This window comes from Falco peregrinus, chromosome 4, assembly GCF_023634155.1.
Source record: "Falco peregrinus isolate bFalPer1 chromosome 4, bFalPer1.pri, whole genome shotgun sequence".
NCBI lineage: Eukaryota > Metazoa > Chordata > Aves > Falconiformes > Falconidae > Falco > Falco peregrinus.
Window position 1 is genome coordinate 56502747 of NC_073724.1, and position 12431 is coordinate 56515177.

The 12431-nt window shown below is 45.2% G+C and overlaps 1 protein-coding gene across 1 annotated transcript in view; it reads left to right on the plus strand.

The window, feature by feature from the left end:
- Window positions 1-12431, plus strand: part of SH3RF3 (SH3 domain containing ring finger 3) — a 259308-nt gene that overhangs the window by 209579 nt on the left and 37298 nt on the right. The window contains exons 6-8 of the mRNA XM_055802734.1: window positions 3207-3377; window positions 6729-6979; window positions 11028-11332. Of these exons, the coding sequence (XP_055658709.1) occupies window positions 3207-3377; window positions 6729-6979; window positions 11028-11332 (727 nt within the window). The remainder of the gene's footprint in view (window positions 1-3206; window positions 3378-6728; window positions 6980-11027; window positions 11333-12431) is intronic.

Genomic DNA, 12431 nt, shown 5'->3' on the forward strand with positions numbered 1-12431 from the left:
AGACTAGGAAGCAGTAACTGGCAGTATTTCCAGTATTTAGTTGCTGAATCAGGACATTTTCCAGTTCACTGGCAATGGCCCTGCCTCCCTGCCTCAGCAAGCCTCCCCTTCTCCCTCCCGTGCTTCTCCTATCATCTCCCTCATGAAGCAGCCTTGTAATCCAGTCTGTCATTTTGCATTTGTAAGCCAAGTTCCAGTCAAAGTAGAAGCGCTAACTGAAAACTGTAGCAGAACTGGGGAGGCACAACCCTAGACACAGCCCTGGGGCTCCTGCGTTACAAGTAGAGTCACAGGCAGGTCCCTGAGGCTAAGAACATGAGCTACCTTCTTGCTCAAGCCTTTTTTTAGGGGACTTTTAATAAACATTTTGGCCCCTTCTAGGTCTTGCTCCGTAACCATTAGCCTCACTGTTTCATGTAGCCTAGAATAACTTGTTATTAAATTTTGCAAGATTTTAGATTGTTGCATTTTAATGTTTTCCTCTTGGTTGTAGAGAGTTTGCTGGTGAAGTTTCACACCTAAAATGTAGAGAACGGTGAAACATGTCCAAGTCCAAAGGCCTTGGCTTAAGGCAAAACCAGCTGCAGCAAACGGGACCCCTAGACATGATTCCCATGCCAGAGGAAAAGCCCAGAAACACTAGGGAGGGAAGCTGCTTGCACTCAAATTCTTTTCAGCGATGTATGACAGCAGGCATCCCGCCAGCTCTCCCACAGCCCCCTCTGTGCCAGCACATAGGGCATGCACCTGTCCCCATGGAGCGGGCATGCCAGCCACAGCCAGACAGCAGACCCAGCCTGGGCCTGTCTGTCACTGGGTTTGGAGAAGCCCCTACCTCTTTGCAGACTAATAGAGGAAGCCCCCAGGGATGGCCATCCTCACTGCCCCACGTAAGTGGTGGGGTCACTGGGCCTCAAAGAAAGTGCTGATCCCCTCTGTTGTCCCAGGGTCAGGCTGTGTGGTTATCACATACAAGTTTTCTTCAGTTTAGCCATAGGGATTTGTCAGTTTTGGCATGGAGGCCAGGCTGGGCTGTTGTACACCTTCTTTAACTCTCTGCAAGGATTTCGATGCTCTGTCCAGAGGTTGTTTAGGCTCATTGTGGTATTGGATATTCAGGCTTACTGGAGCCTGAGTTGGGGGAATTTGCAGGGAGATAGTAGGAAAGCTGGAGGTAGCTGCAAGGGAAAGCAGCCTATGATCCACTTAGGGTAATTTTCCTTGCACCTTCTTCCAGCATTTCAACCTGTAAATTACATTATTACATGTAGCCCCTTGGGAAGGGGCTAAGTGAGTCTATCTAAAATGCTCTGTCCTTGACCCCCAGCTTTATCCATAGCTTCTGAATATGAGCTTTGTGTAAGCAGCAACTTAAAAAGAGGTAGTCAAAGCCACACTTTCTGTTCCCTTGAGTAAGTGCAATCTGACACTTTCCGTTATGTCCTAGCAGAGTGCAATGCTGAAGGATTAGCACTGAAGCGTGCAACCTTATTTCATGTCAGGCTGATGCATTTTAATGTTCTTCAGGTCATACATAGCCTCATGTTTTCCATCAGGTGAACAGCAGCTACGGACCTGCTCAGGACCACCTGATTATTTAGGCTCAACAAAAGATGTGCAGGATGGTTTCTCCCATCTGTTGACTAATGGAATACAATTTCTGATTAGGTCTTTGTACCCCATGCACGTGGTAAACAGAGACAGGCACATCAGCCTAAGCATGCCCCAAGGAGCTGTTACCAAATATTTCATATTCCGCTCATTACTGCTGTTTATTTACTGCCTTCAGAATAAAAATAAGGAAATCTACCAGTACCATAAAGGAGTAGAATCAGGAAAACTAACAGAATTTATTCCTCAATTATATTTCCTGGAGAGCAGAAGTAAAAAGCCATGTATCATTTTTATTGGCTGCAAGTCTACAATCACAATGGTTATAGTTTTCATAATTTCTCTGGATCACTGCTATAAGGTGGGCAGCAAGCCTTTTCTCACCCACCCCTGAGCCTAAGAGCATTCTGCTGCACTTTGTAGTGTAAATGCACTTTCTGAAGTGTTTCCCCATTTGTCCTAATCTCTCTACACTGCCTGTAAAGCACAAGTAAATAAAAAACTCAAGATGACACAACCTTGATCAAGAATTACCAGAAATCCCTTTTTGCATTTGTAGAAAGGTGACAGTACACAAAAAAAAAAAAAAAAAAATGGTATTTACAAAGAAAGTGTTGTCCTGTGTGTGCACTCTTGCTATTGTATCCCAACTTCCCTTTATTCCCCAAAGTGCAAGCAATCATTCTTAATTTTCAACAAGAATCTCTCTAAACAGGGAGAATATCTTCAGGGACTTTCAGCTGTAGTCATCTCACAACATTAGACACATCCCTGAAGTAGTAACAGAAGAAAAAAAGAGAGATAAAAAGAAAGATTCTAAACAAAGGGAATAAATTAAAGCTGTAATTAATTAAATAAAAAGTTCTACATATTGGGTCCTCTGTTAAAGATTTATTAGAATACTTGCATGCAAAACATCCAAAGCCAAATTCTACCACTTCACTTACTACAGTAAAATTCCCCAAGCAGAATTTGGCCCCCTGCTACTTTTTGTTTTACCCACATAATACAAGAATTGCCATACCAGATCAGAACAGTTTGGCGTGTTGTTTTAAAAACTGGCCAGCATAACTAACATTGAGAAAGCTGAAAGAAAAGCTGCCTTAAATGTTTTTGAAGTAGCCTACCCATAAGAAAAATTACTTCTGAAAACCCACAGTAGAGGTGGCTCCCACCCTGAAGCATATGAATATATACTTCTTCCAGATGTTAGGCTTTGCAAAGCCTTCCCACTTAACTCCTGGTTACTCTGGCTGTCTCTGTAATTGTTTTGTCCTTCTGAAACTGCTGCTAAGTCCTTAACTGCAGTGCTGCTTTGTAGCAGTATTTTGCTTTGGTTGTGCCTTGAGTGAGAAGTATGTCCGATGAATTTCTAAATTACCCCCTCCCTTTAATTAGTTATTCCCTTATTGTCTTAGCATCCAGTTGATCTTGTCTCTGCCATTCCTTGTGGTGTGCTGTAATGATGTCCCTTTTTAACTACCCTTTCTGAGCAGTGGATCTGCTCACTTTCTGCTCTGTGGGGTTGGAGTCGAATTGGGACAAGTGGTGGTTGACATCTGTGTGCTTTCTTCTCGTGTGACTTCTTCCCACAGCTACCTAGCCCTGTACGCCTACAAGCCTCAGAAGAATGATGAGCTGGAGCTTCGCAAAGGTGAGATGTACCGGGTCATTGAGAAGTGTCAAGACGGCTGGTTCAAGGGGACATCTCTGAGGAGTGGAATGTCCGGCGTCTTCCCAGGCAACTATGTGACACCTGTTTCAAGGTGAGGACCAGTGGTCAAAGTGGATATGCCTGAGCTGGGACTGAGAGGGGTTGTGCATCTGGAGGGTGCTGAAAACCATGTAGCTCTGCTTTTTAATCACACTCCTCTTCCAGAAATTTTCTGGTAGCGTTGCAGACTTAGGTAATGAAACTTGCTGCTTGTAGTATTGCAGTTATCCATGTTCTCAGAAAACTTCCTAGCTGTGTTAGATGATGGCCTTTACAGACTCTGACTACAAAGTCTGATGAGCCCAGGTTTTACTATTGTAAAGAATCTGTTTGTTGGCCAATGATTTTTATATTGTTATAAAACTACCGGACATGTAACAGGGAAAAACAAAATAAGGAATGCTTGTGTCTTGCTTTTCAGTAGCTCCTCGTGGAGATTTTATTTTTCTTAAATCAAAGATCCTGGGTTGTTTGGATCTGGACTATTGTCCAGAAGTGGTAGGAGAGTTCAATAAATTGTCTGATTTTAGCTACCAGTCTCATTTGCAGTAGATGAGAAAGTGAAAGAATAGTGTGTTTGAGGAGGAGTGCCATTTGTCAGAGTTCAGTATTGGACACACCAAATCAAAGATTGTTTCTGATCTACAGCCCACTCTGAAATAGTCTGCAAGCTGAGGAGAAAGTGCATTAGTGTATCCTAGACGGTTTTGTCCCACGTGCTCCTTGCAGGTGAATGTTGCCATGTGTATGCCAAAATCTCCCTTAGAGCAACCATGGGTTGGCAAACCGAGCTCGCTCTTTTTCATATTTCTCTCAATCTCTCCTCTCACATGCACATGGTCTCCACCATCGTTCACTCCTCTCGAGAGACAGGCACCTCACAACTCAGACAATGTTGATCTTGGAAAATTGATCCAGTTTTGTTCCATCTTAAGTTTGTCGAGTTTGTAATATGTGGACTGAGCAAGACCAATAGTTAAGAGCAGATTAGAAGATGATAACTAAGCTTGCTGACAGTCCTAATACTGCATTTCAGTAAAAAAAAAAAAAACAAAACAAAAAAAACCCCCACATTAATTCATGGGTTCTTCACTGTTCATCAGCCTAAATGTATTTACCTGATTTTATAGAGCCCCTTGGCTGCCTTCACTCCTTGCCTCTTCAGCTCTTAATTAGTAAAGAAGTTTGTGCTGAAGGGTTGGTGATCTGAATCAGCAAGACTTTATTAAATGCAGCATGTCACAGCTAGAACAAGACAGAGAGAAGTGCTAAAGGGCAAAAGAGCTTTCCACAAAACCTGAAAGCAGCTGTATGATTATATTTATGATCCTATGAGCTAATTAAGTTCCTGTGTAAATCACCCTCAGTGAGAACAGCAAGAAAAATCTGATAGCAACAAAATCTCCTATTTGCTGCACTTTCAACTTACTTTGTTCCCCTTTGACAGCAAAGCAGAGGATTAGATTCATGCATGATTTTCTGCCACTCCCTACAAAATCCAAGAAAAAGAAGTTGCCCGTGAATTTAATAACACCAAACTAGATTTATAAGGTGCCAAAGCACATATGTGAGCAGAGCATGGTGGAAAAAAGACAAGACCCTTTAGATGGACAGACAGGCACAGAGCAGCAGAGAAAATTTGCCAAATCCAACATCTGTCCAGCTCTGCGGGAGTCACATAGTTTCTGTACCTGTTGGTGTGCATATTTGCCTGGACACAGCTCTCAGTGGACTACTAGGTGTGCTTTTCTGGCAAACTCAATCTAGTGCAGATGGCCAAGCCAGCTCCAGCTGAACCTTGCTGCTAACCTGCCAGCTCTTCACAGCAGATGACAGACAGTCAAGATTTCCATCTGGTGGGGTTCCCAGCTTTTTCCTACCTGGAGGCTGATGAAAAAAAAATGAAGGGGAAAAAAAAAAAAAAAGTCAGATTCATTTAGCAAAAGTAATCCAGGGAAACCTTGCATCATGAGATCAATCAAGTCAATGACACCACAGTGTTGTTTTTCCTGATGTGATTTTGCAGAGAGGGGGGATTGGGCACAGGGGATGGCTATCTTTTTCCGTTTTGGACCATATCTTCCAGCCTGTCTTTTGGTCTCTTTCTATCAGAATTTCACTCTTTGGGCTCTTCCCCTTTTTGCTCTTTTCTTAGGGTTACTTCTGTCTTTCTTGTTCTCTGAATCAGACCAGACTGTTCAGTATACTGCTTCGTTCTGCTCTTCTTTCTATGTTCCCATACAATTTTGGAGCACCAGAAGTTCTCCCAAACCCAGCCCCCATAGGCTGGCCTTGTAACCTTTCTGTTATCCTCTCCTCCCTTCCCAAACCTCTGCACTGTCTCATTTCCATTTCCTCCACCGTACTTCGTTCTGCATCATGTCCCCTCTGCTGTCCTTTCCTGGAGGACACGGAGCACACGGAGCTTAGCACATGGAGCAGTCCAGGAGAAGAGAAGAGCACAAAATGATCCCTCTGTTTCATGGCACCTGCTGCTGGGGAAGGAAATTACTCAGGAACCTGAGTAAGAAACTCAGAGAAAGCTGCTGAGCAGAAGCTGAGTTTGTCCATTGCTGTCCTGTCCTCCCCAGTGTCCTCCTACACCTGGTCAGAGTTTCCAGCTCAGTGGTAGGAGGACTAAGACCTACTCTAGGGTGAACTCATTGCATAGGAGAAAGAGCCTCGTTCCTTCCCTTTAAGGTCTCCCCAGCCACTCAAGTGAAATACAATCAGTGCATGCAGTTGTATGGGGTTATGCAGCTGAAAGAAGGGTCAGTTATTGTTTGGATTTCCTTTTCAGTTAGGTCTGCTGCATTCCCTTCCCTTTTGCATTTCCTTAGCAAGTCTAAGCTGGTGCTGGTTACATCGGTAGGGTAAGTGTTCAGACAAGCCAAGCCCTGCCAAGTCTGCTACTTTTCAGTCCCCTTCAACAGCCACACACAGATTTTGTTATCCATCTTTTTTTCTCCCTGTGGGGCTGTGTGCAGGTTTGGTCCTAAGAAAAGATTTCTGAGTCTGTTTTAATTAGCACTCCATTAGTACCTGTAAAATAGCCTCTGGCACACAAAATTGCATTTGGGAGATATCCATTTATTCTGAATTTAGATATGTGACTTTACTAGAAACTATTCAGACAGAAATGTAGCTTAAGAAAAAAAACTATGAGAAAAATTATCTTTTCCACTGTTGCCCTGTACTTCTTCCCATAGGATAAAAGGGTGAAAATGTCCTCCAGCATGCTTACAACTGTGTCCTATAAAGATAAATATATATCTATAACTCGGTTTAACACCTGAGAGAGTATCGTGTTGAACCCCCTAAGTAACTGGGGGTGCTTATCAGCATCGTGGCTGGGTATCAGGGTCTCTGCAGCATGCTTACACTGTGCCTGTTCTTCACACAGGGTGCCAGTGGGAGCTGGGCAGCCCAGGAACAGCGGAGCTGGGGGAGCTCCAGCAACAAAAGGAGCCCCAGGAGCCATCCACCCCATCGGGGCTGGTCACACCAATGCCGCCACAGCCGTCAGACCGGTTGTTCCTATCACTGCTCCTCAGACGCATCCCCAGCTCCAGGGGGCCTCTCCACAGCTGAGTAACTGCTTGAGGTATTCAGCTCAGCAGCCAACCAGTCAGACCCGCAACGCCATGCAGATGGGTACGTGCACGCCCGCCGGTGCCTCTCGCCCTGCGTTGGCAGGATTGGTGTCATACCCCTCAAGCACAAACCTCTCGAATCTGCCCGTCCCCACAGCTTGCCTTCTCATTTTAGTCACAGCTCAGTCAATGTGGACTAGAGTATGTTTTATTTGCTTGTAATATGTATGGGTTTCTATTGATCTCTGGGAACCATGTTGTGTTTATCAGATTGTTCTGTTGCTACAGCTGAAATAGATTATAGTGTTTACAAATATTTATACAATTTATCTGAGTGAAAGCAAGCACCCTGCATACTGAGGAGATTAACGGTTCTGAGTCCGGTTGGCTTGCTGACAGAAAAATACTGCCCTTATCGCAGGGCAAGTAATACACGACTTAAAATTAAGAAGCATTTCACTGGGCTTCAGGGATGAAAGGTATTTATTAGGCAGAACGGGACCCGGTGTTAGTGATAACGCAAAAGATCTGAAAAATACTGCCACCTTTTTGAAATGAGAATAAGAGCTTCTCACACCAGGGGGCCTCTGTTCTTTCTAGGTTCCCTTTCTGATGTACAGCATGACTTTCTAGAGTACAATTTATTCCCTTTCCTTGATGTTAAACAGCTCTGATGTTGAATAAAGTAAAAAGTAAATCCTGTGGTGGAACTTTATAGCAAAGTTTAAAACATTTTGTTTCTGATATTTTATCGGGACGTGAGCCATTGTGTTTACAAAGGCAGATCAGTAAGGGCTGTGACTGCTGAAAACTGAGGTCTTAGATACAAAACAGAGCAGGCACAAATGAGAAATACACTGCAATGTAAGTCATGTATTCACACTTTTTGAAGCCAGAAGACACCATAATGGCCATCTAATCTCACCTCCTACAGAGTCCAGACCAAAGGGAAGAAAATGTAATCAAATACATGTGAATCTGTATCTCAGACAGTGCAGACTCCTCAATAAACAGTGGCAGGACTTTACACCGCATCTGTGTCACACTGGGGAATAATCGATTTATTCTTTTTTTGTCTAGTTCAGAACATGCTGCTTTCCCCTCTAGTCACACCCTTCCAAAAGCCCTTGTGCTCCCACACTGCAAAGGCAGAAATGTCCCTTCTTGGGCAAGGCTCTCAGGAAGCATTTGGTGCCTCCCGCGCCCATGCCAACAGGCAGATGGACTCCCCTGAAACCAAGGTGACAGATCATTTTGCCCCACACACCCGGAATGCCCTACACCTTTCTTCCTCAGCACTGCTGTGCTATACCTCCAGCAGCTTCCCTGATTTAAGGTTGCTCCTCCAGGTCACTCTGACATCTTAAAGTGCCAAGGCGTTGGCAGGCAGGGTGATCCAGGGAACACAGAGCTGCTCCAAAATCTTCTAAGTGGGGAGTTCTCCAGCATTTCCAGAAGGTTCATGAGATTGTTGTTTTAATTAAATAAACCTTTGCCTGGGTAAATAAAGAACATTTTTCATGAGTATCAGTATTATTCTCCATAATAGATGTCCTCACCAGCATCCTAGGTACCAGAGCCCCTCAAAAGGTCTCTTTAGTCCTGCAGGGCAGGGCAATGCACACTGACTTTCGGAAAAGCTTTCCAAGAGAGACAGGCTGGCACAGTATTCAAATCACGTTTCTGTTGGCTTGCAATATACATGAGTAACAAATCAATTTTGCACAAGGCCACTAATGTAGGAATACACCCAAAATGAAATACGAGTGGTGTAGAACAAAAATAGCCTTCAGTGAGCATTGCTAATTAATAGCATGTTTGATGCAGCACAGTCCAGATCCAGAGATCCCAGAGCAAAGGCATACATTGTAACAGTAAGCAGATGAAATTACAGAATAAAATGTGAGAGCTCTGCTCAGAGTTGATTTTTCTCAGGCCATTTATTTTAGTTTCGCATGTTTTCTCTTTCCTTTGTGTCTGGAAACACCGAGTCCCATATGAAAGAAGCAATGTACCTAATATGATTATCAAATCAATCTTCTGTGTCCAGGTACATACAGTGAATCCCATTATTATGATTTTCCTCTAAGTTTAGGGAAGTCATTGCTCCCTACAACCACTAGTTCAAAACCTTGACCCTGCAAGCTTAACCATCCCATAAAATTTGATCTCTGGCAGCAGTGGTTGCTCATCACACCAGTTCCAAACAGGAAAATCAGAAGGAGGGAATCACTTCAAGAAAACCAGTGGTGCCCTGTCTGGCTCTCTGGAAAGGAATTGTGTTTTCCAATATATGTTTTTGTTAATCCCGAGAGGGATGGTAACTGGTAGTAAGAATAGTCTTGAAGGTGTCTGTAATAAGTCGTAGGCCCTTCCTTATGCTACACAGTAAAATCACATCAAGTTCAAGACTGGTTCATGATAATTTGGTTTATTTGCTATGAGCAGCATTAATAAAGAAATGTTACAGAGTCAAAGAATTACTGTGAGGGAGAATCACGTAAACTTTGGAGGTGCTAATCTGATGTTCAGTGGCCCATCATGTTCACTGTTGCTTTGGATAATAGGGTATAAGGCTGAGGGGTGAAATTCCCTCCTGGCAGGAATGCTCAGCTGGTGTAGTGAGTAAGATTAATGTTTCTTATTAAAGCACTCTTTATTGTTTCAATCCCTGGTAATGGGTGCTGCTGTTAACCACAGAAACGGAAAATAGTGGTTTGAGTTGTTCTAGCATTGTTTTTTAGCTTTAGATTGAGTGAATTCCAGCTGGTCCTGCATAAAAATGTATCCTTCGGATGAATTTGTAGAAAAAAAAAAAAAAAAAAAAACAAACCACAAATAAGAGTGGGTCAGAAATTTTCCAGAAAAATGCTATTTGGTCAAAGAAAAGCTGATTTGTTGGAATCAAAGCTTTTTGTCAGGAATGGATGTAGTTCAATCAGACTTCAGCAATGAAGCTGTCCTGACTCAGGTTGCAAAGGGTACAGACAGCTGCCCAGAGCTGTTCTCTGCAGAGGAGAACAGCACAGTGACCAGATCCTGTGTTTTCACAGCCCAGGTGAATGCCCTGGCCAGAATAGAGGCCATTGTGGGGGGGATGAGTAGGTTGTGCTCAGAAAAGTATTCAAAGGTTCAAATTTTCCACTGAGGCAGAACTAAACCACATTATGAAACCTTGAAATCATTTGTGAAATGGGCATTTTCCAGCCAGTCCTACTATTTAATCGTTTAAGTGAGGGAATGTCTGAGCGTGGACTTGGCTTCTGGTCTGTACATACTTGAAGTGGAGCTGTATGTAGGTCACACCTAGGCAATCAACCAACCTGGAAGTCAAAGGTAACAATGTGTGGAAATGGACCTGGAGCTTTGTCACACTTTTTGCAGCATGAGGCACGCAACAGGCTCCCGAATCCCTGGAAAGCTGACCTCGGCAGTGTGTCACGGTCACTGTTAAACGGATGAGTGCTCGTTCCTGGTTCCTGGTGCTTGTAGGCAGGGTTTGTTCAGCAGGGGCAGTAAGACTAAAAGGCACTGCATAGTCCCTTAGGGACTTTGCTGGAAGAGGTGAAGCTGAGCTCAGAAATCCTCTGGTGGATTTCTGCTTAATTTATCTTGTGCAGCACAATGATGTGCTGTTGATCATTTTGCTAGGGCTGAAACAAGAGACCTTCCTTTGTAATTGCCATCTGCGAGGTCAGGGGCTGACCCTTTAGGTCCCATGTTGCAATTCTCCAAAACCTAGCAAGTTAGGAGCAGGTCCTGGAGGTTTGGAAAACAGCTCATCTGGAATGAGATAAGGTATTTTAAAAACACAGTAGGTTTGCTCTTTTTTTTTCTAGGCAAAGCATTGGCAGGGATGGTGAGGCTGTTCCCCAGTCACATTGCTAGGGATGACGAGCCTTTTTGGTGACTGCAGACGGGCCTTTCGAAGCCAGGAGGGGCATTTCTAGGATATAGCTGGAAACACTTGCAGGCTGAGATTTAGCCTGGGCTAAGGCTGAGCGCTTGGCTCTCTGTCGGGCCCTGGCACCTCGTGGCCACGATGGCCACTGAAGTGCTGGGTCTGGCAGTGATGGAGGGCTTAACCCTGCTCTGTCCTTCCTCTGCAGCTCACCCCCCAGTGCCGGCCCCGGAGCGGCCCACCGCCACGGTCTCGCCCCTGCGGACACCCAGCTCGCCTTCCCGCCTGCCAGCGGCAGCCATCCGGCCTCACCCTGCCATCTCCCCGCAGCACGGCCACCAACCGCCCACCCCAGGGGCCCGGCCCCTCATCCCCCTCACCTCCGCCGCCGCCGCCATCACCCCACCCAACGTCAGTGCGGCCCACCTCAACGGTGAGGCGGGCGGCGGGCCCCTGGGCGGCCCTTCCACCCCTGGCCCCACCAGCAAGGCTGAGGAGAGGAAGAATGAGAAGGTAAGGGCCGCCACACCCCCACCGTGCCCCACGCTGCCACTGCCTCTCCCTCCCGTGGGGCTGTCCAGGAGAGATCCTGCAGCTGCCCGGGGGGGCGGGAAGCTGGTTTTCATCACCTGCCAGCTTGGCCACCCTTGTCTCATGTCATTTTCCCATTTCATCCTTTCCCTACCACCATCCCCAACACTGCTCTTGTGTTACCTGCTTGCAGGTGGGAAACAAGGTTGAGCCACTAATGGGCTGAATTTTTGTATCTCTTCCAACGATCAGTGCCTGGATCTGCAAATTTGCAGTGGTGCAGAAAGATGTTATAGCTGGCTCATGGGCATGGAAACGGGATGGCCAAGTCAGAAGCCATCTACCTCGCTACGTGGAAGGAGATGATAGTGACACAGGGCAGGTGCCACAGGCACAGTAAAACACTGGCTCATGGGCAACAGCAGCTGTTCTATTGCTCCAGAAACATCTCCGTTTCTAGCAGAAACGTTTATTCCAGTGGCATAGCCAAATGGGGAGACAGGAATTAAATACAGCTTGTTGGGATGTAGGTGCAATGCACTGTAGGTTCAAACTCTTAGGAGCCAGCAGTGGGACCGATAGCTGGGTGCCCATCCCTTGTGCACCTTGCTAAGGAAAGACAGTGTGGAGAACTGCATTAAGCGCCCAGCCATTTAGGTTCTTGGCAAATGTTTTGCTTTCACTAAATGTTTACATTGTGTTAGCAGTTCTCATTTATCAATGCTGAGGGTTATCTTAGCACTGCCTAGCAGAGCCCATTGATACAAACTGCCTGCTGGAAGCAAGATCCTGTTTTGTATCTGAGTAGGAGGAAGAGATGTGGGGACATGCTTTTCCTTTGGACCTGCAGAAAATTCTGTCCACGTGTTCACTAAGCTTTTTCCTGATGACAGGCACATATGGGGTAAATATTTACTTTGTACATGGTAATGCTGAGGCTGCAGGTCTCATGTGTGGTCAGGGTCACAGATAACCGCTAGTTTCACAAGATGAAGAATACAAGTTTTAAAATCCTTTCCTTAATCCTGTCTTGAATTTTCTCTGAGTCCCTTTTGGTAAAAGAAGAGGGGTGCAGAACTTC